The sequence below is a fragment of the Fringilla coelebs genome (genome assembly GCF_963513975.1).
Source record: "Fringilla coelebs genome assembly, chromosome: 5".
Classification (NCBI taxonomy): domain Eukaryota; kingdom Metazoa; phylum Chordata; class Aves; order Passeriformes; family Fringillidae; genus Fringilla; species Fringilla coelebs.
In genome coordinates this window covers 62,084,262-62,111,358 of record NC_140033.1, presented here as the reverse complement: position 1 = coordinate 62,111,358, position 27,097 = coordinate 62,084,262, and the positions used below count along the sequence as shown (strand labels likewise).

At 43.8% G+C, this 27,097-nt stretch overlaps 1 protein-coding gene across 3 annotated transcripts in view; it reads right to left on the bottom strand.

The window, feature by feature from the left end:
* Positions 1–27,097, bottom strand: part of TMTC1 (transmembrane O-mannosyltransferase targeting cadherins 1) — a 139,460-nt gene that overhangs the window by 75,236 nt on the left and 37,127 nt on the right. For all 3 annotated transcript variants that reach the window (XM_084206779.1, XM_084206780.1, XM_084206778.1), the window contains 2 exons: positions 10,939–11,020; positions 9,898–10,001 (listed from right to left, as the gene is read on the bottom strand). In XM_084206779.1, coding sequence (XP_084062905.1) covers positions 9,898–10,001; positions 10,939–11,020 — 186 coding nt within the window. The remainder of the gene's footprint in view (positions 1–9,897; positions 10,002–10,938; positions 11,021–27,097) is intronic.

Here is a 27,097-nt window from a genome sequence, read left to right as displayed (position 1 = left end):
TCTTCCATCTGAGCCTGCTTTGGCAGCTGTTATCACACCAGTTGCCATGGTACCTTGCAGGTTTATTAAATGGTAACAAAGGATGGCAGAAATGTCAAGGCATGTAGACAGAGGATTGTCTCACTTGCCACTTACAAACATGGCCCTTTGTGGTCAAAATGCAGCTCCTTACAACAGCACTTACAACATCAGATTTGTGGCAGAATGGTAGGACACTGAAGCTAAGTGTGACTCCAGGCAGGAAGTTCCCAGATGGGTGTTGGGCCCTGAATTTCTGTGAAAACATATTTAAATAACTACAAAGTGAGGGTATCGGTTTCTCTTCTCATCCAAAACCCAAATGTCTCCAGCAGCACAGTGACCCAAAAGCAAGGAGGCTTACTGAGCTGGAATGTGTCATTGTAAACAGTCACAGAGGCACATTCTCATTTTCCCACAGATCCTTCTAAACCCCCAGTTCTGTGGGAAGTGGAATATTCCCACATTTTTAAGGTTTTCAGCCATTTGATACACTTCTCTTCCATCCCCTGCACTTTCCTCACCTTCCCACCCTGAGGTACTAAACAAAAGGGAAAGAAAGAAAATCAATCTTCTCTTAACAGAGGCAGCGATTAAACAGCCAGTTCCTATTTAAGAGAGCATCCCTCAAAAACATAACCTAATTTTGCTCAAACGATTCTTAAAATTTTGATTGTTCACTCTTCCTAAAGAAACAAATGTGTTTTCTAGTCACCAACCCTTCTGGCACACATTACAGAGAAACACAGCAACACAAAATCCTCTGAGACTTAATCACACCAAGGCACTCACTCGTGACATTATGTGTGGCCTGACCCACCTCTGCTCAGCCACAATAAAACAGACTTCTCCATCACCCTCAACACATCAGCTCAGGAAAGGCTGTCAGCATTTATTTACAGCTACTTACTTCAAAGCCAAACTGAGACCCATTTCTGGCTTTACTGTTAAAACAAAAGCAAGTCTATTTAGATGAATCTGGATAATGTCATGGCATATGATATTGTTACTACAAGTATGCACATTTGACAGGATTTCCAGAAGCACTGAGTTTGTTTTGCACTTGATGCTTTAGGAGAGCCCAGTTTTTGGAGGGAGTGTCCTTTTATGCCCTGGCACATGTTAACATTTTCAATAGGCATCACAATATTCATAGAAGTTTGTATGCAAACCACAACACACACCAGAAAACCCTCCCCTGCTTCCTCTGACTGGGCTGCTGGGTAGGAAGGAACAAGATGACATGTGGGATCTTTGCAAACTGCAGCACTGCAGTTAAGGACAGACTAGCTGCTTTTCTGCATCTTCACTGATAAGGCAGGAGCTGACAGATCCTTACACAGCACAGAATAAATAAACAGTTTGCTGCCATAACAGAGTCCACTTAATTTCGGAGGTAGAGTAGCCAGATCTGTGTGAGTTAGGCATTTCTGCTGGAAAGGCAGGACAAGCTGCTGTTGAAGATGGGAAGACAACTCCAGGCCACTGACTGACAGGACAGGTTTGTAAACAAGTGTCTGTTTCCAAGTGCTGGTGAGGTTTCAGCCTTCCTTGAGAGCCATGTGCAGAGCCTGCTCCCAGAGGCAGCTCCCAAAGGAGAACGATCGTTCCATTCCACCACGGCAATAATTAGCCCTCGAATTCTCTCTTCCAGCAGCAGTGAAACACTTTAAAGCCTGTGACAACCATCAGCACCAGCATACAGTCAGGTGGCTGGCCTCTGCAGACACCCTCCTGGAGCAGCCTTGGCCACATCTCCTGGCTGAGCCCAAGCTCCCTCTCTGGAGGTACAAGGGACACCAGCAGTCACGGTACCCATGGAGGCACTGCCTGACTCTTGGAGGCATTCCAGCAAAGCCTTCAGCAGGCTCTGAGTCAAGCTAAAGTTTGGATATGCCTTCAGCATTGGAAGCCTGTCCTTGAACATGATGGATGGCTGTACAAAATAAAGCATTTATAAACTATCACTATTCTGTGTACTAGGAACAGAAAAATAACAAGATGCTAATAATAGTTACTGACAATCCAGCGCTGCTTTTTATTTATGGCTCTCAAAAGCATATGATATTCCTTCACATCTCTGTGGCTCTCGTATCACAAGACTAAGGAGAAAGCTAAACACAGGAGAAAGTTTGGAAGAAACCTCTTACCAAAGCCAACACCTCAAGGAACTAATTTGCAAATTTTGAAAAGACTTGAAGATTCTGAAATCACTCCAGGAGCTAATTACATTTCAGCAGCCTACCTGCAAATGGCAACAAGAGTATTTTCTTTTAATTAGTTGACTGAGTGAATTACATTTTAAATTAATGATCTTCTTGATATTGCTTCAGTGTGTCTGCTAGTATTCCAAGGGAGAAAAATTCCTGCCTGCCTCCCACTCTCTCAGTTAATCCCATGAAAATCAGAGTATTCCTGGTGAGGTGACTGGAAGATTCTGCCTCTTAACTGGCAAACTGTTTTCCCCCAGGCCAGGTAACAGCATTTGCACTGCAGCAAATTTTTTATTTGCAAATTGAACATGGAAATCCACATTTCAGTGGGTTTCAAGTGTTCTTTTCAATTCTCATCCTCTCTGGCATGCTCAGAAAAACACAGTTCCTCCCATAGGTAGCCAGTGTTGTCATGGCAATCCAGTTTGTTTAGTTTTAATTTTTTTTAGTTTAAGTGTTCTGTTGCATGCTTTGAGATAAATACAGGATGACTCATATCTAGAACTTGTTGCAGAAAACAACTATCTGAACTGATTGTTTCTGCTGCAAAAATGAATGCAAAAGGGTACTACTCAAAGCCATAACAATATGACAGGAAAATACTTGAGGAATTGTCTGTTACCCATTGCTGTAATAGAGACCAAGGAGCTTGGAAAAGCTTTCATCTCAGCTCTGCCAAACCCAGGCAATCAGAGCACAAGCAATGTGAGACTAGGTAAAAAAAAAAAAAAATACAAGGTTTATAGAAATTTATGAGGAGTTTCCTGTCTTTTCTGATTTTGGAGCAGTTTAAGCTTTTTCCCCACAGCACCCAGGGACTACAGTTTTCTTTCTAAAACTGTGCTGCAAGAGTGATCACAAAGCTCTGACCGTGTCCCACCACAGCTGCATGGAAAAGTGGGGGCCTATACGATAACAGTGATATATATATATATATATTTTTTATATATATATATATATATATATATAAAATATGTATGTAACACATATAATTATAGACATATACATTATAGATTACATGTATATATAATAGTGATACTATTTTTCTAAGTGCATACTGTGCTGCAACCTACCAGCCACTCAGTTCTGGGCCAACCCATCCCATTCCTGGCAGACAACCCTAACCACAAAGACCCATCAGGGTACCCACCTGCAAGTGAAACATCTCCCATCACTGAGGATTTTAGCAAAGCAAAGGCAAACCATTCTCCTGGTTGGGGACAAATGGACCTGTCTAGAAGGCAGGTAATAAGTGCACTTAACTAGTACTTGGGGAAAAAAGAAGGGGGGGGATGTTTCTTTATGGGGGAAAAAAAGGATCTGGAAACAGAAGAAGGAATACAGGCTTTGCCCTTTCAAAAGTCACAGAACCTGTGTTCTGCTCTTCTGACACCACCTGCACGCTGCCAGGCACTCAGGGAGATTTCAGTTCACTATAAGGGTAAGAAGAGCTTTTTTATTAGGGAAAAGAGCTTCTCATTTGTATTAACAGCTGAACTGACTTCGGCTCAAGGCTCTCTTCATCCTCTCACAAAGCCCTAAACCCAAGTGTGTTTGACAAGTCAGTTCACAGAATCACCCTCCTAGGACACATGTGGCTGCAGTTATAACCAGGTGGTGGTATTTTGGATATTGCCTTCAAATTGTAATATTTACACTCCCCCTAGGGAACTCCCAGTCCTGTCATACCTTCCCACATGAGTTTATTTTCCTGCTCTGTATATTGTCAGCCTAAACATTTTCTTTTTGGAGCCTTAGAAGAAAAAAATTCCCACTCTGTCTATCCTGCTCATTCAGAGCTGGTGGAGTAAACTACACTAACAAGCAGCAGAGACAGACAAATTCCATTTAACATCCAAATGCGAGTATTAGAAAATACTTGTAACTAGACAAGTACCTGTGTATTCCCTTTCACCAAACCTTCTGCATTTAGGGAAAAGAGCTGCCAATCAGTAGAGGACAGGAGTAGGAAAGACAGGTAGGGATAAACAGAGACCTGCAGCTGGATGAATAACAAGGTAACTCCTCTGGAAGGTGGGTTTGTGTGCACCAGGGACATGGGGGAAAGCAGACAGCCTGACTTCTACAGCTGCACAGCCTGAAGAGCTTTACTCTGCTGAATGGCTCTCTCTCAGTTGTTTCAACTCTCTGGCAAAGCATCTGAAAAACCCTGAATTCTCTAGGAGAATTTGAAACAGCCTGTGAGTTTCCAGTGAAACCCAAGTCTCCTGTAGGAATCTCAGTGCTGGAAAACCTGGGACTGACCTCACGGTGTTTTCCCTCTGCAAACCCCCGTGTGCTGTGGGTGAGGACATGCCTTGTGATCACACCTGACCCTCAGCTCCTCAGCAACAGCAGCACATCCCAGAGTCGTGCAGCCCAAATTCACCAGCAGTGCCCAGCAGTGGGCAACTGCTTCCAAAAGAGGATCACTGAGGCAGCAGCAGATGGAGGATTCTGAGATCCTCAAGAAATGAAAAACCAGACCTTATAAATCTGCTGGGATAATGTTTCTGAAAATGGCTCACTGTATCCCAGAGCACTGCCCACCCAGGGCTGGTGGGAGCCAAAGGGATGCTCTGGGCATGCTGCTTTGCCTCACAGACTCTACCCCTCCACTCTCTACCCCTTCTGTGTGGAAGTACTTTGGAAAGCAAATTCAGACACAGACTCTGGCAGGGAAGGCTTGTTGTGTAACCAGCACTTGCAGCAAGCACCACAGCCCATTGAAATGTCTGTCAAATCCCAGAGCAGCACTGCCAGGGTCTGCTCACCACACCAAGAACAAACACCTGGGTGTGAGAGAGATGCTGAAATCTTTCCTGTGGCTCTGGGAGCACCACCTTCTCTGCAGGGTGGCCTTAGCTTTGGAGCATCTTCCAGCCAGGCTCAAAGACTACAGTTTACACTTCATGTATGGGCTGTCTGGCCCCTGGGTAGGCATGAGAGCAATTTTAACCAACATTGCTGTTCTCCCTTTTGTTAGAAGTGATCCCTGACTGCTGGGTGCCTGCAGGTATTACACGTGGGGCTGAGCTTGAACACCTTTGAGCACCCAACAGAAAGCACTGACAAACCAGGCAGAACCTCACCACCCAGGCAGCGTGTGCAAGCCTGACTGATTGAGAGCTGATATGTCACAGGGGTCTATTTTAATGCTATTTTCTAGCCTAAGGTCCATGAAAACTCCATATCAAACTAGTTGCTACACTTGACTTCTATTTCCTTGGCAGAACTGGCTGGCACAGGGACCCCTTTTCCCAGCACAGGTCCGTGGTTTCCCTCTTGGTAGTTCATTGCCTTTGAAGTTACAACTGGGATGATTAAATGCATTGCTCGGAAAACAGTCATAAATCTCTGTGAAAAGGATTATGTGCCAGTTTTTATGTATAAGCACTTCAGCTTTCTGCAGCACTGAATTCTCATTTACCTGATTGAAACAGCAAAGCAATACAGAAAGCCAGCTTACAGAGAGAACAGTTCAACCACAGGACAATGTTATCTCAAGGCAGTCCTAGCAGAAATGCATTAACTATTTAAGGAAGCACCACAAATAACCTGCTTCACGCCCAGGGTGATCAGCCACCAGAGATCACAAGGCAAATGCCAGCAGAAATTAGTATAACTTGACTCCCAAAGACATAGTTTTTTTTAAAAAACAGACTTTTAATTAGAAATTACAGGTAAAATTCAATCTGTTTCACACAGGTTGAGACATACTGCACAATGGATTTTTTCCCTTGTCTTGCCCCAGTATTGGTAATAAAATCTGTTTATCCAGAGGCCTCCTACTTCTTTCCTCTCAAGAAGGGCAGAAGAAAAAAACATTGTGCAAAACTTCTGAAGCATGTCAGCCCTCCACTCAACACCCTCCTGACTCTGGAGCTGCACTGTTTACATAAAGCTGCATAGCCCTCAAAACCTTTCTGGTCGCATTCTCCCTCAAATTCTGTCTGACACAAGGAAGAATGTTTGAACAGAGGTTTGGGATTGGTTTTTCTATCTCAAATCTTGCTTACCCACTGCAGATTTTGAGATCAAAGTTTGTGTTCTTTAAGGTAAGGCCACTGGAGACAGTACATCCTGCAGTGCACAACAGCCTGGATGGACAGGCTTCCATGGCAGGGCTTGGGAACAGAAGGATTCCCAACACCTTCATTTCTGCCTCCACTGAGAAAGGCAATGACAGACAATCCCATCTTCTCAGACCACCTTTGCCAAGGAACACGTTGAAAGCCATGGAAATGTGGCTCTCAATTATGCCTCTAAGCTTGAGGTATTTGGGAATATCGCTGGTAATTTGAACAATAGTAATTTAGTGAGCATGCTGAGCAGATGACTGTTTCTGAAGACTGAAAAACTGTCATTATTTCAGCATATTATGCCCTTCAATTGTTAAATAAATCATTATCTGTCTGCTTTAATTCATACATTTGTGTTGTCCAAGATTGGAGACAAGTTACATAGAACACAGAGGCATTTTCTAGGGCTAAACTGAGCCACATCAAAGGTCTGTCCAGCAGTGACCAGAAGTCTATGCCAAGTAAAGCATAAGATGATAATTCTCCCCCAGTTCCTAGCTGGGGAGTTGGAGTTTCTCAGTTGGATGTGGTCTCTCCATATTTAGTAGCCTGGATTTCTTGTTTCAAGTTGGCAGATCTCTCTTTGACCCTGCATAAATGCTCAGCACATTCCTGGTGTCCTGCAGGAAGAAGCCCCAGCTCAGCTACCTGTTGAGTGTCACTTCCTTGGCTTGCTTGGAACCTGTCTCCTCTTAGATTCCTTAGGTACACCCCAGCTCCTGCATGCCCCCCTCCTCCCCACAGTCACGGATGCACAGACCCCTCACTCCCCCAGCCCCGTACTGTAGGCTATAGCAGCTCTAAGGGATCACAGATTCTGACCTCACACATCACTGCTTTTTCAGCCCCCTAACTGACTCCCACCCCTAATGGGGGCCCCAATAAACCCTGCCAAAGTTACAGTGCTCTGTTGGGTTCACCCTGTGTCAGCCCTGACCCCAGCTCCACATCGAACTTCATGACTTTCACAAAGGCTGCCACACATTTCCAAACTACTGTTTTTCTTTTTTATTCCACTGTTATCAGCCTTCCTTCTAGTCCCACAGAGCTAGCCAAGTCTTAGAATAATTTTCAGCTCTGTTGAAAAGCATAACATTTACCCTGGCAAGACATGCACAAAAACCACATTTGCAGCTCAAATAAAGACAACTCTTTGAAAACAGAAAACTCCCATTTGTGATCTAAATAATCTTCAGAGTTACAAAACAACTTGCCCACTGCCTGAGACTAACCCTTGCTTCAACTACAGCAATGATATTACTAATCACTTCAACAGCACTACCCAAAACTGATCTTTCTTTCAGTTTCTGGTCTCAACACCAAACTTAGCTCTTCCACTGCCTTCCTCCCAATTCAACCCAACTTGCAGGTGCTGCTGCTACTGTAGCTGTCCACAGGTGAGGAACACAGCCTGCTCAGGAGCTTCTCTGAAGTTGGACAGTAAACACAAACCCTCCTACAGTTTAGTAGCAGGGTGTCCCCCAACCAGGGAATAACCTGCAATGGCTCCAGTGATTTCAGCAGGCTGAACAATTGCTTTATTAGCCATATTATATTACACTACATACTAATACCATACTATACTCTGTGCTAAGGAAAAACCCATGACTGTCTCCAGACTGTCACGACACAGTTTTGACCTAAATGGTCAATCCAAACCATCACCAGAGGCCAATTAACAAATCACTTTTGGTAAACAATCTCCATAGCACATTCCACGTGTGCCAAGCAACAGGAGCAGCAAATAGAGATAAGAATTGATCTCTCTTCTTTCTCTAAGCTTTCTCACTGCCTTTCCCAGGAAAAGTCCTAAGGAAGTTGTGCCTGCTGCTCTCTGTGAAGAGAGCTGCAGCCACACCTGCAGCCCTCCTCTGGATTCATTCCAACAGCTCCATGCATTCCTGAGCTAAGGACCCTGGAGCTGGATGCAGTGTGCCAGGAGGGATCTCACAAGAGCAGAGGGGCAGAACCATTTTCCTAGACCTTCCTGAAAACCACACCTAAGCCACCTGAACCTTGCTAGCTCCACCTGACATGCCAGTCCTGCACTTGGGATGAGTGGCACAATGCCAGCTGGGCAGCAAGAGCTCCAGCTTTGGCCACAGCAAATCTCAGATGAGAGTTTGAGTCTGACAGAGGAGGAAGGACAAGGTTTGCTGCCAATACAAGGGTCAGAGGATGGATGCATCATGGGCTGTCAGTTCAGAGATGGTCACTGGGTCTCAGTGCACCTGCAGGACCAACACTGAGACCTGCTGAAGGGACGGGTTTCCTGAATGGAAGATAAAGCCTTCTGGGTAAATTGGCTAAAATGAGGATTAAGATCAAGCTCAGCAGAAATGGAAGAGCTGGGATAATTAAAGGCTTTTAGAACCCCTTCAGAACAGTAATACTGCTTTTTACTGGAATGGATTTCCTTAATTAGGTTGGAGTGGGTAGGTGTTGCTGGACTGCAGGTGAAGCTGGGGCTGCTGCTGGGGCCAAGGGAGGACCTCAGCCAGCAGCACTCTGACTTGTTTTTCCTAAGGCTGTTAATAAAATCCACAGTGCCAGTGGTAAAAATAGTCACTGTTTCATACCCCGAGAATGACTGAGCTTTTGGGCTCAGAAAACCCTCCCCTGTCATTACAAGAGGCAAAGAGACAAACACGCAAAAGAACATGTGCAGCACAGAAGAGGTAACTGAAATTAGGCCAGGCTTATTTGTGACCTGGTGACCCCCATCTCAGCATAAACATATCAAAAAGGGACAGCAGCAAATCCTTCAAGCTGTGCTGCACTGAGTCTGGTGTTAATAACTCCACCAGAAACAAACACGTCAGAGCTTTCCAAAGAAGACAACGTGCTTCCTGGAAGCACTTTTAGCCTTGATGGTAATAGGAGCTGTTGCCACGTTATCATAAAGGCTCCCCAAATGAGATCCAGTCCAGTTCTGGGGCAGACATTGAATAAGGATTGCTTGATCTTAACCTGTGTCTAAGCTGCAATTTCACTGTTGGAATGAGGATCCAGCAAGCCAGAACTGACACATAAGAAGACTGCTCCCATTTTCATTTGAGACATCAGGAAATTCCTCCAGAAAGCTCCAAAGTGTCTTTCAGTAGCTAAACAGAGCAAACACTTGTGGCCCATCCACCTTCACTGCTCAGTCACTGATATTACACCAAGAAGCATGGTCACCCCCTTTTTATACAAACTTCAGCTGAAGCCAAAACTCTGCATGCTTCCATCCCACATCTCAGGAGCAGCCAGTTTTAAAATTTAGGATTATGCCTCAGTTATTGGGCTTTCCAGTCCTGTGCTCAGGCAACTAAACTATATTCTTTGGGCTTTGCATAAAAATAAGCACATATTTTTCAGTCAGAAAGCACCTGTAATACAACCCTAAAGGACCTGCAATGTTCTTTGGGGTTCAAATAGTTTTGGTTGCTTTCTATTCCAATAGAGAGACAGCAATACAAAGAACTAAGTTAAGGCACCACAACAGGTTTTTTTCATTGTCATCTGCAAACCATTTTAGTCTAGGCAAATGCAACATCAAGACCACACTTTTGAAAGCTTTTGTTTGACTGCTGTCATCATACCTCGTCAGTAAATAGGGTGAGAATGAGGCTGGATTGTCCTGCTCTGAAAACATTGGCATGGAACCTCCCATTATCCAGAGACGGAAATACAGCACGAGGATCACCTTGAAAGAAGAACACCTCAGTTAGCAATGCACTACTAAGGAGAGCTAAGGCCTCCAGCAAATGTTTTGTTGTGGTAGCTCTCCACACTGTGCAGACACAGTCAGCTCAGGGGTTTAGGCAAAATTCAAGTTTGCCACCTTACACAGGATGACAAACCTGCCCACCCTCAGCACAGAGCACACTGTGACTTTGTGTGTCCCTCCTTCTGTCTGCCTTACTGACAGCAACTCACACATCTCAGTACCCACCACAAGGGCAGCATTCTCAAGGACAAATCTGTCACTCTGCTGCAGTGTAGACTGCAGAATTTTGCTATTGACCTCTACCTAAATGCAGAGGGGAAAATCATGGGTGATGTCTTAAAAGTTTATCCATGCTGGCATAGGTATAAGGAGAAGCTCCATCAGCGCTTCTCATGCTGCACAATCCTGATTCCTAGAAGGATTTCTGCAAGCTGCCACTCCTTTACCTTTCTGGTAACCACTTGTCAAAGGACAAGCAAGGAGATCTGGCTCCTGGAGCAGCACAGGAAGCTGCACACCCAGCACATTCCCATGGAAGTGCTTGTTTTCTCCTCTGCAATATGTTGAGTCCTGTGCAGAGCACATCAAGCAGCAGTTTTTCTTACGACTCCTAGCTGCACTGACATTAGCAGCATGTCACTGACAGGGCAGCCCAGTGCCACAGAGCCCCGTGTATTTAGGGCAGGAAAAACCTGCAGATGATTACATGGTTGCAAGGGCAACCACTATAAATCAAAAGGTTTGAAGTGGAAACACAGTAATATTCTTGTTTCTGCACAGCTGAAGTTTTATAGACTAATTCCCAAGCCTAACTTTGTATTAAGATCTACCATGTGAGCTTTCTGAGTCCTTTGGGGTACCACTATGCATTGTTATTCTTACCAAATACGTGGTCAAGTCCATTCATACTTACATAGCTTATGACCAAAGCAGCTCTCTTCAAAAAAGGCCTTGCAGTATACAAGAAATTCTGGTTGTTATTTGCAGTCAGGTAGCTGAAATACAAGGAAAAGAAATGTTTGTTGAAGTACTTTGGGACCCTAACTCATTTTTCAAATGGAGAAAAATGTGTACATTGATTTAACCACCCTAAATACAATAACAATGACATCACTCCTACTCTTCAAAGATCTTTCCACATATGTCAAATACTGAGACTAGTTTAAGTAATGCACACTATAATACACTGCAGTTTTGCCATCAAAATCTGGTTGTGGTGTGTTTGTTGGTTTGGTTTTTGGTTGTTTGTTTTTAAATCTTCAATTAACCCCTTAATCCTCAGAAAAATCCCAGGTGTGTCTCAGTGAGATTGCTGCCTTCAGACTCCCAGAAGACTAGACAGAGACATTTTTAAAAGGTCACCCAAACAGAGCAATTCAATTTTAGACTATGATTAAAATGCAAAAACTCCTCGTTCCCAGCTCTCTGCTCAGTCTCTAGAGAGGATAATAACTATCTAGCAGAACTGACTCTAAGCATTTTTGGGAGTGTATTCTGCACGTTTAAGTTTCATCAGAAGCCTGCTGACAAAGTGCTATGATAATTAATTGCACAGAGACACACATGTGGCATACTGTTGTAGGAATGTTCATAAAACCCTTCCTGTTTCTCAATGAGTAAAATGAAACTGTATTTGGAGCCAAAACTATGCATTTATTTTAATATAGAGTAGAAGCACTTGCCAAAGTTTAAGGAACTTTCTTGCTATAACAAACAGTGCCATATCCATGGCATTAATTTCATGATAATTCTGTGTCTATTGAACCTTACAGATGCTCCATCATTGTAATAAAGCAATGGCAAAAAGAAATACAGAAGAGACAACAGGAATATTTTAAGCATATAGTAGGCAAAAAACTATTGCAAAAAATGACAACTTATTTTAAGAAGTTATAAATAGAAAGTCAACAAAATAAATTCAGAAGGAAATCCTTTGCAGATTCTTCTGTATAACACACTGTCAGTATCAGGACACTCTATTTAAATGATTTACAAAAACTGCAGTTTGTATTGCAACACCTTCAAGCAAGCTACCTTTCCAAGCATGAAATCCTCATATGTTTCTCCTGTGAACACAGAGCATATAAAACACATCTTATTTCCTCTCCAAATTCCTTAAGACAGTCTTCACCTGATTGCTTCCACCCTTCAAGTCTTTGAAAAACCAAGACTGAAGCACTTCCTAATGCAGCCAAGAGTCTTTAATACCTGGGGTTTTGTTCAAATTTTCTAAAGTAGGAAGTTTGCAAGCCTGGTCACCATGGAAAGATGAAGAAAAGATTACACTGCAGAAAAAAAAAAAAGCCAGCAAGAAACAGAGGCAGCATTTACCAAGATGAAAGAAGTACATCTGGATGCTCTGTACAAAGGAACTGCTCTTCAGAAAGCTTTCCCTAAGTGCCATGCCCAAAACTAAGGAACTAAACCACACAGCATAAAGCAAGCCAGACAACTTTCAGTCTTTGGAGTCTACTTAGTGTGAAATGTTGACATTTAAGTACCAAACCTGACTTAAATGTCAGACTAGTCTACAAGGGCTGAACGCCTCAAAGTGCAAAGTTTCTGGAGTTCCCACTGATTTTAATCAGGCTGTAGCAAGTACAAGGGAGATGAAACTGAGCCCTCAGCTTTGTCCCCCCATGAAAGGTCAGGTTGGCCTTCAAGTGCTCACCATGGCCCGGCTCCAAAGCCCACCAGAACCAAAGGGAAAGCCTCTCACTGACTTTAACAGCACTTGGACCAAACCCCAGGCTTTTGTCCCCCACTGGAGCCCTTTATGAAACAAAACCCCCTTGTGATTTGCAGCAGGAAGTGTTTGGTTGCACTTTGTTTACATTTTCATGTGTGGAGAGAGGAGAGTCCTCTATTCATCACACCGCCTGACTCTTCCAGAACCTGTTTTCACTCGCTTTTACTTTTAACTCTCTGCAACACTTTAGGCAGGAATTTTCCATTACAAATGTTTGCTTTAGGTAGAATTATTCTGGGAAAAGATCAACTAGAACAGCTCAGCTCTTTCTCCAAGGCTTCAGTTACAGACAGAGGAGCACTTTTACCAGTGTCAAGAAGTCTGCCAACTTCATCCTTGAGAAGCAGCATCACCTCACACCAGTGACCCAAACTTGGGTGACCATCACCTCCAGACCATGTGTTTGCCCTCCTCCAGAGAAGCCACCTGTGCTCAGGTTGTTCAATCAAAAAGTGAAACTTTTCCATTTTGAGAAAGCTGCTGTCCTGAAGTCTGTCTGGAAACCACAGAAGATAGCGTGGTTCAATGCTCAGCAAGCCTGCTCTCCACCCAGCAGAGGGACCTGCAGGAGTGGCACGAAGGAACAGGTCACACTCAGTGCCTCAGAGCTTTGGAAGAACCACGTGGCTTCCCAGAGCACCTTCCTGGGCTACCACTTGTGTCAGGGAAGGCAGCTAGTGAAACATCTCACTTCTGGTGCAGGTGAAAGAACAACACACAGTCTGTGTAATGAAAGCAAATGAACTGCAAATGAGACCTGGATGAGGAAGCTTGTTAAATGTAGTGGCACGCAGGAGCATTTTACATGTGAAATTGCAGCACCTTTTTTCACATAAAATCTCAGCTTGCAAACATATCTAAGGTTACACTGAACTTTGCTCAGACAACCTTTAGATCAGCCAAAGCTCTTAATTTTGTATTTAGCTAGGAGAAGCAAAGAAATTACTATTTTAACAGTTAAACTGTTTTATTCCCCTTTTTAACAGCTGTCTTGTAAAAAGTCATTCACCGGTCACATTTCCACACATTTGCCAACCTCTCCAGGCTGCCAAACATCCCTCTGTTCATGGCAACCACTCCCTATTACCTGTTCCGCCCCAACCAGCACAATTGGGGTGCCAAAAACATGCCAAAACACACACACACACACACACACACACACACACATTCACTCCCGCATGAGAGTGACATTCCTTAAAAAATTAAAAAATTAGAGGAGAAAATCCAGCTCATCAGGTCCGCTAAACAAGTGCAAGAGGAGCCCATTTCTGCTTCCTCTTCATGCCAGCTTTCCCACAAAGCAACCCAGCATGTAATTGCCTGCTTGCTCTCTTTTAAAAGCCTTTCAGGAATACTTCCCAAAGCAACCGGAATCACAACAAACAATAAATCCAAGAAAAGCTTCATAAGGCAGGGACTTCTCTCGCACAGTTCGAGCAGAGGCCAAGACAGATATTTGGCAGCCCCAGCTTCCTGAAAAGCACAGCTCATCCTGGAATCAGTTACATCATCAGGGCACTCCCAGGCTTTATAATTGAAGACAGCAGGGTAGGTGGCCCAGTAAAATTCGATATGGTGCAGTTTATAGGAACGTACAGTTTGCTGGTACCAGATGGACTCTGGGTTAATCAAAACAAACTTCTCGAAGAAGCAGGCAGCTTTTCTAATTTGCCTGTGCCATTGGAGGCACCTCGAGCTTACAGAGCAGCGTGAGGCAGCTCCTCAGCTGCTGTTCATTGCCACGGCTCTGGGAGCTATGCAGACCACTATTGGAAACAGGTCTATCCCACACTGCAGATGACTCAGCTCTGGCACAAAACATGAACTTGCTCTGTGCTCCCTTTCTCAAGGGAAGTGAATAAACAGGAATGTCTAAAAGACCAATATAAGTGTGCAGCAGAACAAGTGTTGGTATATCAAAAGATTGTTTTGGCCAGGTCACTTCACCTTGAGAGGATCATTGCTCTCATTTATGCTCTGCTTAGGAAACAAATCCACTTCCCAGCAACAGCCAGAGTTTTGAACTAGCACTTTCAAACCCCAGATAATACAGGAAGATATTGGAAGGATGAATAAAAAAGCAAGGCTGTTCTCTTATTCCTAATTCTTGATAACAATAAGACACCTCTAATCAAGAACATTTTTAAACTTAGAAGGGGGTATTTTAAGTGCATGTCAAAGCTTTAGGTCGTTGATGAATGCACACCTAATCCTAAATCAGCTTGACAGACTCCCCTGCTGAGAATAAGCAAGGTTTACAGGAGCCACATTCTGTCTACAGAGACCAACCTTACCTCTCCTACTTACAGAGGAGTTCCTTATCATCTGTCCAGACAGCTGCATCTTTTATTGGAGAAGTATCTTTTCCACCTAGCTCAGCCTATAGTCCTCCTTGAGGACAGCCCTTGAAGAGAAAGTGTGTGAATGTGATATCCCAGGGAGAAAACAAGAATAAAAAATCCATCATGGAATAAAAAGAACCAAAAAAAAAAAAATCAATATATTCTACCACGTCTGGATATTTAACTTGCTTAAAGCATTTGTCAATTCAGGGAAATAAAATACCAGTCATAGCTGCAGGTTTTGCAAGGGAGAAGAAAAGCCCTTCTGCTTCCTTCTTTATGGGTAGTTTTGACCTTGCCCACAGCATGTGTGGCATCCTTGCTCCTGATCCCCCTGGAGAGCCTCAAACCCCAGCTACCACTGCCCACGCAGACCTAGATGCATAAACACACACAAACAGCAGCAGTTTTATAGGCTCTTTTGGGAGCCATGGAGAGGTTTTATGAAAGTCACAACTGTTTTAACTCATTTTCACTGATAATGTCATGTATTCTTTGTGTACATTTTCAATTGTGACTTTATTTGCCGCTTATTGGCTTTTTGGGGAAGGCAAGGCAAGGCATACACAGCAGAGAAGCTGATCCCACTCATGGCTTTTGCTTATTCTCTTAGGCAGTACATACTTCATTCTGTGTGGGATGAAAGTCGAGGAAGAAAACTGGGAGGAACAGGGAGAGGAGGAGAGAGAGGCACAGTGAGGGATCAGGAATAGAAAAAGGAAAATGCAAAATGCACTTAACAGATCAAAGATGTGACTGAAAACATGAAAAAGGGTTTCTCCTCATACCAGACATTCCACCCATGCAAGGAGGAGACAAAGTGGAGGAGGGCTAACAGGAAAAATAAGACCTCAACAAAAAAATGGCCACCAGATCTCAGGAAACCAAAGCACCAAGCCTGCAGTTTCAAGCTTCCATCGATTTCAGCTGTTTTATTTCCTCTGCACCACACACACCTGAGGCATAGGCTCATTCTTCCCTCTCCTAGCCCAGTGAAGGGCTCCTATAGACATATTTCAAGTGACTGCACTATAAGGAGCACTGATAGCAGCTTTGGCTGCTCCCCACACTGAGCTACAAATCCCTATTTACAGCTGCTTGTGCTTTTGACAAGCTTTATTCATTCAGGCTGAAAAGTTTCTCTTCCAGGAATTTATGTTAAGCTGAAACTGTTTTCTTTCTCATATGTATCAGGTAAAACAGTTTGGCTTTTCCTGAAAAAAACAACTTGGGAGATCTGCCCATGCTGACCAAGTTCTGAAATCACTTTATTGGGAAAACTCAGTGGTTCCTGTTTGGAGCAGGGATTTTTTTGCTTAGCAGAGGGACTGCAGAGATGCTGCTGGTTTTGATTTCAGTGACAACTGACTGGCCATGGGAAAAGATCTCTATTTGCAATGCTCACTAGAGACCTGCAGCAATTCCCCAGGCTCCCAGCCCTACCAAACACCATGTGGAAGGAGCAGCACCAGACTCTCCTTGCATTGCTCCTGCAGGGCCATTGAGGCAGGAGACTCTCCCCTGCATGCCTGTATCTGGCCTGGAGACCATTTGCATGGACTGCAGAGGGCTGAAAAGATGTCTGAAGAAGAGGCTATGTGAGTATGTGTTACAAGGAAGAGAGGGGATAAAAGGAGCAGAAAGAAAGGATTTTTCGTAAGGATTTGCACCTGCCTTTCTTTAGGATTTTTTCTCCTGAGAAGCTGAGAGGCGTCAGGAACAAAATGTAAACAATGATTCTCTGCTGCTGTGGAATGCAACAGGTGGATCTGGGATTGGTCTCATCTGGTTGTTTCTAATTAATGGCCAATCACAGTCCACCTGCCTTGGACTCTCTGGTCAGTCACCAGATTTTATTATCATTCCATTCCTTTCTATTCCTTGCCAGCCTTCTGATGAAATCCTTTCTTCTATTCTTTAAGTATAGTTTTAATATAGCATTTTCTTTTAATATAATATATATCATAAAATAATAAATCAGCCTTCTGAAACATGGAGTCAAGATTCTCATCTCCTCCCTCGTCTTGGGACCCCTGCAAACACCACCACAGAGGGGAAAACCAGATGAGTCAGGAAAATACATATGGCAATATTCAGACCTTTGGGGCTGTCAGAGATCCAGTGCCAGTATCCAAAATACCTGCTACCACCAGAGCTCCATTCACTGGTGTCCCCAGTGAGCACTCAGGAGCTGCACTGAAGCACAGCAAGCAGGAAAACCCCTGCATTCCCCACAGCAGCTCCACTTGCAAAAGCAGCTGTGCCTTCCCTGAGCCAGCCCAGCAGCAGCAGATGCACCCAAAGGCACAGAGGACTCCAGGAGACTGACTGCTGCCTTTGTGGCTGCACAGGGAGGGTCTGGCAGCACTGGAATACAGGCACCCCCAGAGCACAGCACCACATCCAGGGACACACTCACTCTGCATGGCCAGGCTCAGGAAAGGGGCTGCTGGCACAGGCAGGGAGCACGAGGTCTGCACGGTATCTAAAACACTCCCTAATCACAAAATACTCTCTTACCTGACAGCTTTTATGGGAAGAAAGGAGGAGGTTATCCTCCTCTCATGCAAAAGGCTCAGTTATCCTGAGTGTAAATTATTGAGGTGTTCCTGGGAATCAAGTGTCCCAGTAAAAATTTACAAACAAGCCATAAAAGATGTGGCAGCCTGCTGCCTTGCTTTGATGCTCTCTGTAAAGGCTTTCATGTCACTAAACACACACTGGTAATTTACAGAAGGAACCATGGTAGCTTTAACATTATATGTGTCCAGTTAGGGAATTAGGGATATAACTTTTTTGCTGTTGTCTTTGACAAGGATGCCAATAAGCAAACTTTAAAAAGAAAAACAACCAGCAAACAAAAAAACAAAAGAAAATGCAGAGAAAGGGCACAGAAATCAATGCCTGTGAGACTCTCACTGGTTTTGGTGATCTCCTACTCCATGCATCATCCCTAAAAATGAAATAGGCACTGATGAGAAGCATAGTGGTAGGTAAGAGTCAGCTGGTCCCAATCCCAAACCTGAAACAACTTTTCAAGGAATTTAAAACATTTTACTGGTACAGAGTTTGACTTGAGGAAGGAGGGGAAGAAAGAAAATGTTTACAGACAAAGCTGCTCTCAATCAAGGCAAATGCTCAGTTGTGGGTTGCTGGGTTTTTTTCTTAAATATCTTTGCTCAACTGAATTATATTTCATAAGTCATCATTTGGGGTCGGGTCATCCCCCCAAGAAACCTTTTGGAAATGGTTGGAGAGGCACATAATGTTTTAGCTGCGAGCATTTCTGGTAAATCAAGTAGAAGGGGTAAGAGAAAGTCTGGTTTCAGAAGGAAATATGGGCACAATTTGCAAAGCAATGCAGGGAGAAGATCACCTGAACCACTGGGAAATGTAGCCTGAAGAGCATTGCTTGATTTCAAAACCTACTTGCTTGGAATTTTTTTAAATTCTCACATTATTTGCTTGTAATCTGAAACTACATGTAAAATGCAATTTAAATCCATATTTTGCACTTAATCAAGGAGGGGGAAAAATCAGCCATTCACAGTTTGAATCCTTGACTTTGAGATAGCAGGATGAGAGGAGGAGCAGTCATCAGACTGGGGGAGGAGGCCTGTGGACCTTTAGGACACTAAAACAAATGTGTATGGGGAGATAGGTTTTTGGAAAAGGGACCATTCCCATCCTTGAGCTACTTTAAACACAGCTTACTGCATGTCAGTACTAAATACTTCAGAAGGAAGGTATTTCCCTTCTGGAAAACTCCTAATCTGACATTTTCTCTACCCTGTCCCTTTGCTTCTGTCAGATTAAGTAAAGCAATCCGTAAATATGCCAAAGCCGTCTCTAAATACAAAATAAATGGTAAAAAACTCCAACCTTCCTCACTCTTTTCTCTTAGGAAAAAGTCTGCTATTTTTAACATCCTCAAAAATAGCTTGTTCTTTTTAAACACGAATGACACGAGTCTGTTAGCAATATAGTGAGAATCAAAATAACATTCTTCTGAGCTGATATCCCTTCAGAGAAACTTTTTGATGTTTGCAATCAAATGCAACTCGATGCCAAAGTTTTACTGCAACACAGAGAGAATCTGAAAGAAAACAATTCAAACATTGGCAGCCAATTACTTCTTTTGTCAGCAGCCCAGTAAGTAAATTGTGCCTGTGCTATTCCTGTTGGCATGAAATACCAAACACTGTACTTCCAACAACTTTTATCTCTGTTGCTTTTCCGTAGAAACAACTACAAATCCTTCCATTCTTCAAATTAAAAATGGACTGGTTCTTTCATCTCATACATTTGTGGTTCAGTTATGACAGGGTTCATCTGTGAAATATAAAAATTAAAATCTGCAATAGCCGGTAAAGATTAGTGGCTCACTTTAAATGGATTTCCTCTGCAAAGCTATTCTTTATATCTCATCTAAACAGATAATAAATGGTAAAAGCCAAAAAGCACATCAATAAAAAAATAATTCTGAAACTTGGCAGAATTATAAAAAATAATTACATTTTATCCTATTCTGACCATGATTCAGTCTCATCTATTGCCAGAAAAATGAAACCACAAACGTTCCAGTCTTCTTTAAGTCACTAAGATATATTCACTTTGAACTGCCTTGGCAACTTCCAAAAAATAAGCAGTAGCAAGAAAACAACATGATTTTGTAGTCTCCATTTCCACAGAAGTGGGCTTAAATTCTGAAATTTAAAAGCCTGGCAAGCATGGAGGATCCTGCACAGTTTCTCACGAAAGTTTATGGAATATTGCACTCAGCCAAAAATACAAGCAGCTTCTGCCTTGGGGATTTTGCCACAGCCTGTAACACACCCCCAGCCTTTTGCAGGATGGGCTGGAGCTGCCAGTGAGTAAGAACACCTTCCCACCTGGCTGAGAGCCTCTGCTCCAGGCACCCCCTGCCAGAAGCACAGCACCCACCTGGCTAGAGGGAAAACACACTGGGAACTTTGTTCAAGGCTTGTTACCTTCCACTGCTGCAACAAAACCAGTCCAGAGAGTCCTGTTTGATTTACTCACAGGAAACAGGATTTTGCATGAAAATAAGAGATTCTTTTTCTTTCCTTGTTCTTCTTTAAGATTTGCACTGCATATGTTTGATCCTATCATTAAATAAAAATATATTTTTTAAAAAATAGCCCTTTTTGAATAACTAAGTGAAAAGTACCAGCCAGCATGGATAAAACTGCCAACCAAGAAAGACAGAGAGCTGCTGTTATTTCTATTTTTGAGTTATTGATTAAATGTAACATCCATAAAGCAGCCATCAGAATTGCTATTCCACAAGCATTCCTAGAGAAATAAAGACTTATTCCAAGTGCCAATCACATACACTCCTGTGGTTAAAATGCAATTAAACAAGTAAAAGATCTAATATACCTACAAGCCAGACAAAAACAAATAATGGGAAGCTGAACTGGGGAGTAAAAACAAAGGTAAGATTTTTAAAACATAATTAAAATTCGGGAAGTGTCAATACAGACTGGTCTTTGTAAGTCATTGAAAAAACTTTCAGGTTACACATATATGTATTATTTATACTCAGGCAAAAGGGCCCTTTTACAAAACATGTCTCAGGGCAGGAGGATGCTGCAATGTTTTCTGAGGAGCAGAGAAGCAGCAGAGTGGAGTTTACCTAAGTGGCTGCTGCCTGTCAGAGCTTACTCTGGAAAGCAGCAGCTCACCCAAGTGCACTCTACTTGAGCAAAGCTATTTTGCCTGCTTCAGTTCAGGTTCCTCCAATTGATAGCTCAGGGCTATGATGGGGAAGACACAAAAGGGCACTTCTCACAAGGGCCAGAAAGAAACTGATTTTACAAGGTGGATGGAGTGAAACAAGGCAAAGCCTTGATGAACATATTGTGCTTCAGGCAACTTGGCAAAACTCACATCACAAAAATCACTGTAAATCGCCCGCACGAGTTCAAACTCTTGCCCAAACCACACGTGCTGCTTCACCCCATGGGCTGCTCACCTCAGGCACAAAGAACACCTCTGCCCAACTCAGCAGCACCTCTTACAGAGCAATAAAGCCCTGCTCCCTTCTTTTTGGTTATTGAGGGTTTTTTAACCCTAATGATCTTGTGTTAGAGCCCTGAGCAGATCCAGGAGCCCCTCCCTTTGCAAGCAGCCACCTGACAGCAGAGCAGAGCAGCTGTCTCCAGAATTAGGACAGAGACATCGAAACACACACAGGCAAATTGATCCCATCGATCTCTCAGAGAGTTGAGAAGCACACAGTCCTCAGAGACCTTTATTATTTCACTCTGCACTGAAAGGGCCTGGCAGTAAACTACAGAGAGCCAGTTTTATAAGCTAGGAGGGAAATGATTATAGAACATTATAGAACTGTAGCAGTTCAGGGATCTTCCAGCTGGTTTAAATTATTTGGCTTCCTTACAAACATATTGAAAGGGGAAAAAAAAAGGAAAACTTCTGAAGGTCAGCCATGAGTGCTGTAGGTACCCCATGAAGCAGAGTTACCAATTTATTGTCAAGCATTTAATGTAGAGATGGGAAAGGGGAGGAAGGAAGAATACAGAGGGAGAAAGGAGGTTACTGCATCCATTTGCAAATATGGATTAAGGAATACCTTACACAAATGAGCAAAATAAGGAGAGGGAGTAGAGAGCAACACAGCTCCCTGACCCCTCTGAGCTCCACTGACCACAGCAGGCAAATGCTCAGGTATAAATCTGTATTTCCCCGGGAAAGTTCTGAACTGACCCCACTCTGCCCTGGCTCTTGCTGCTGAGGGAAATACCAGCAATTCCCAGAAATTCCCAAAGAGAACAGGAGCTGATTCTTTGCCTCCTTCGTTTGGTTTTCCTGTTTATTACCAAGCTTAGCTATTATATGTGCCATATTGATAGTTTCGCAGGGTAGCAGTAACATATCAAAACATATCTAAAATGCCTGGAGAGGAAAGAAGTGTTTGCTTCAGTTGAAACTTTTTGATTATTTCAAGCCAGATTTGCAAATACTTTTGCCAGCCCCACACTGCACTTGTGTCAGCTCCACAAGAAAAATGGAGCTGCACTGCCCAGCCTTCAGCAACCCAGGCTGGTGGGAACAAGGAACATCTTAACAGCTTCCTTTTTCTATTCCACCCCTGGGAGGAGCGTGGCTGTTACTGAATCTAGCTCTTTTTCCACATTTCTTATTTAGACAATGTCCAAAATAGAAACAAAACATGTTGTTCACTACGAAATTATTTCTTTTCCATTTTGGGACAGGGGTGGTAGTAGCATGTTGCAGATGGTTACGGCTAAAAACCAGTGTCATTTAAGCAAAGACTTCTAGGATGTCCAGGTTGGTTTTTTTTCACTGGGATGAATCTAATAAATTACTTTTCACCATGCTGGGAGTCAGCAGGAGCTTGCTCATGTTCCCTCCCTCCTCCAGGTCAGCAGGCTACCCTCTGCTTTGGTTCCTTGCCCTCTGTGCCTGCACAGAGCTAGGCTGACGGCCAGCTGTGGGGCTGGACCTGATGCAAATTCGACCAGGATCCTGTGTCTGCCCCTCAGTAACATCTGCAGGACAGGGACTGTGCTGTACCACATCACACCCCTCACCTCCACCGACCATCTCCCAGTTGCACACAAGCTCACTTTAAAAATCAAACCTGCCAGACACCTCATTTATTTCAATTTCTCTTTCTCTCTTGGTGATCTGTCTTCCTGACTCTGCAAGGCCAGATCTGATAAAAATAATATCAGCATCCAGCAAGTAAAGGAAGTCAAAACCCTACAGACCCCATTCCACTCTCACTTCTGTCAACAGCTAGCTCTTGCTGACCCCACAGCAGGAACCACAACTTCTTTCCCCTTCTTTATGATTATTTTTTAGAGCAACTCTTGGTAGAGAGCCAGCACTTGATGAAGAATGAGACAATCCCACTGGGTGCTATCCATCCCTGTCCTGCCAGCATTCCTGGCACAGACCAACCCAGCACTCAGGATTTGCAATGCTTGCTGAGCACATCACAGCTCAGGATCATCAGCCCCACCCAGGAGGGGACGCTCCCTCTCCTGCCCTCTCTGCTCTGCCCTGCACAGCACTCAGTGGGAATCTGACAGACCAATCTACTCTCACAAAACAAACACCCCGAGGCACACACTAAAATCCTGGTGAAAGCTGCTCCAAACCCCTGCAAGAACAGTGGCAGCAGAGGGGGTAAAGGCTGACTTTAGTCAAGGGAAATGAGCACCCCATGTACCCTTGTCAAAACAGGGCATGGGGAGGATGGCTCTCCTCTGAGTCATCTTCTGGGGACCCTCTTTCTCCCCATCAGCAACAGAGAGCTCATCTCCTGTGGACTCAGGTCCCCCAAACCCCACACTGTGCAAATGCAGCTCAGGCTTGATAAAAATAATTAGAGTGAGTCCTGGAGAAAAACACCTTTTGGATCTGGTATTTCTTGTGTACAAGAGTGCAAGATACTTTCACCTTTCTCGCACACCTGCCTTTGAGTTCACAGCAACTGATGCCATCTTTGATGGAAAAATATCTTGCTGAGCCTCAAAAAGCACAGGGCTAGCTTTCCCTTTGCTGCTCTGTGGGTCAGTCAAAGAGACAGATTCATAAAAGGAAAAGCTTCTGTCATCTCACAATACCAGCACACAGACAGGCTGCCTTCTGACAGGGGAAAAAAATAAGATGACTACAAATAACGTTGATATGGTAACACATGTTTAAAATCAATAATGAGAAGGCCAGAGGAGAGCTTATCCAGAATCCTGAGTGCCAGCCTGTCTTACAGCACTTTGGCAGAGGCAGCTCTGGAAAAACAAGGTGGCCGTACTTGCTTTACAGCCTGTCTGTGTCAACACAATCCCACCTCAGCCATCTGCTTCAGACAAAACCCAGGGACCAAACAGTTCCTGAGACGCAGAACTAGGGCAGGCTTTTTGGGACCACACACCTCAGGTGTGAGGGGCAGCACCTGGCTGCCCCACAGCCCCTGAATCCCTCCAGAGCATCCCCCCCTCAATCACTGCCAAGTTCAGCATGAGCTGCACTCTGGGCTTCTCCTCAGACACAGATTTTGGTCACCTCTGTCTCTGTGCATGCAGGCAAGCTGTCCAGCCCACAGCCTACCACACCACCTATCCCAGAGCTCTCCAGGAATGTACCGTGGTCATAATTCCCATCAGTGAATTGAATTAAATCAAACAACCCACAGCAGTGCCTAGCACAAAAAAATGGCAACATCACTGGAAATCAAATGGGAGGACATAGCACACAGAATTCCTTGTGCTGTCTAAAGGAGGAGCTAGTGTGTGTGCTTGCTACGACACACCTTCAGCAGCAAGCAAACATTTTGTAACCAGCAGCTTTTCATCCCAAATGGCTTCCCTGCAATTTCCAGAAGCACCAGTTATCCAGCCTCCCAGATGTCCTCAAGCTGCTTCATAGACACTTTTAAAAGCAAGCACGTGGAAAATGCAGAGCTGTTCCCATGATGAAGCTAGCCATTTCAGAGGAACCACAGATGTGACTCCTACCATTCCCAGCACTGGTTTCCATACCTGTACTTTGTAATCAAGTCAACCACGCCAAAAAAATCCCCAAACACTGCAGACACCTTTCCTACATCGGGGTCAACACTGAGAAGTGGGTGAGCTCTTCACCAGTCTTGCCCTGCTGCTGATTTACATTCTCAGCACTGTGGTAACAACCTCAGACAGGGACCTGCTTCAAAGCATTCCTAATGGAGACTGGGAAAAAGGGCATTCCCAGTCAGCCAGATCTGGCATCGTTTCTACAGGACACACTCAGCATCTTTACCCTGCTGTGGACTGAAAGCAAGCCAGAAGGTTTTGTGGCTTCCATTCCTTGCTTAAAAAAGGGATGTGCTCTATCTTTTAAGAGAACAGCTGACACATTTCAAAGTTTCCTTTTAATTTCTATCATGAGAATAGAGAATGGGAAGGCTCTGTAAGGAAATAGTGTTCTGGAAATAAACTAGTGCAATATGAGCATTGTTCCTAAGATTTCAATAGGGATGACTCCCACCTTCAGGAAGAAAGACACCCAACTCCACTACCTAAAAAAATTTTTAAAAATATGCTTTTATCAGAGTCAAGTTTCAGATAATGTGAGTTTTAAAGAAAAACAGGGGTTTTTATCCCGCCAAGTTTGCGCTTTTTACCTGTCTTTTTCTAAACCTAAAAACCTGTTAGATTATTTTTTTCCTAGACTCCAAGGCATACACTTTTCTCCAGGAGACTGAACCACTGCCAAAACCACACTGCTATTCAAGGATCTTAACACGCTTTGCAAAAACATTAATTAAAACTCACACAGCAAGAAGAAGGGAGTAAGGCAGGATCTTTGATTTCACAGCAAGGAAAACTTCACCACCAAAAAAAAAAAAAAAAAAAGACAAAAAAATTTGACAACATACCAACTGCCTCAGAGAAACTTGTGCTGCAGAGAACAGCAGAGGGGATGCTGGGAGGGCAGGGAAGTGCAGGAAGAAGAGTAAAACCCTGCATTTTATCCCTTGGCAGTGCTTTTGCTAGACTGCGCTCCTATTAGGCAACATTAAATTGGCTGAGATTGAAAACAGTGATTCAAGAGTCGGTTTCCTTTCTTTTGGCCCTCCTCTGCTTTCTCACCACACCTACACAATCGCTGCATCCAAATACAGCATCCACACCGCGCCAAACAAAGCAGTTGCTAATTATCGTCTCTCATTACAAGGACGTCTCATCTGCACTTCTTTTGAGATTTATCACGCAGCCATTATTCCTCTCTGCAGCATGATTTCCCGCTCAAGTGTGGCAAAATAAGGCAATAGCTATTTAAATGCAATTTGCAACACGGTCTGCCTGTGTCAATTTCTTAGTGTCTTCTGGGAAGATGGTACCTAATCCATAAATACACATCCGTTTGCTTAACAAATTTGTGGACAAAAGAAAAGTAGAACTAAAGGGACAATTTCATTTCCACCGAATTTTACACACTCATACTTCATAATAATTCACCAGCACCATTCCATCAAAGTGAACTAAGGTTAGGAAAGCCCTTAATACATCCTTACCATCATGGCAGTGCTAGAAAGGAAAATGAAGGGGCTCATTCACATCATTTCCTGCTTTGGTAATTATTTCCCTTAAAGAAAGCCCCAGAAGCAGGTTCTTGGTGACTGCTCAGTACTCCTGCAGGCAGAAAAGACAAGCAGCAAAGCTGTGAGTTCAGCAAAACAACAATGCTTTCCTGAAGGCAGCAGGTCAGAGAACACTGTGATTCTCTATCCAGGAGGCTGGCACACATCCTAAGCAAAGGTTCCATCCCCTGGAGCCACCCAGAGCAAGCACAGCACGTGGGCAGGAAGGAGCAAGAAAGCAGGTGAAACTGGGGAGCAGGGCTGCTTGGGTTCTGCTTCTTAACATAAATAGCTCCATATAATACATTTTAGCAAAGCAGAATACCAGAAGAGTAAAGAAGAAATCTGTAACCCCTTGCACTTGTACATTTTCAGCTCTTGGGGCCTCAGTACATAACTGTTACTCAGAGCAGAGAGTGTGGCATCCATGCATGAAGTCATCCACTGCCTGACACCAAAGGCTCCTCCCTGCAACAGAAGGGTTCAGTCTTCACATCAGGACGAGAGACTGTACCACAGAGTCTATTTTTGTTACAGAAAAGAATGTCTTCAGATCAAATTTGTTTCCAAAACAAAGGAATTCACCTCCCAACGCCTGCCAGGCAGAGGGAAGGACAACATTCCTTCCTCTGCTCTCAGGAAATTACTTACCCAGTGCTGGGAGGCGTTAGGACGACTGAGTCTCTTCCTGATGCCAATACTGGAAGGTGTCAAATGCCTTCATGTCACTCTGCTGTCAGAGCAGGGTGAGGGAGCCCAGCACCACACATCCAAGCTCATGCAGAAAGTTTATTTTGTCTGCTCTGATCCAGAAACACTTCAGACCACTAGCACATGCAGCTCT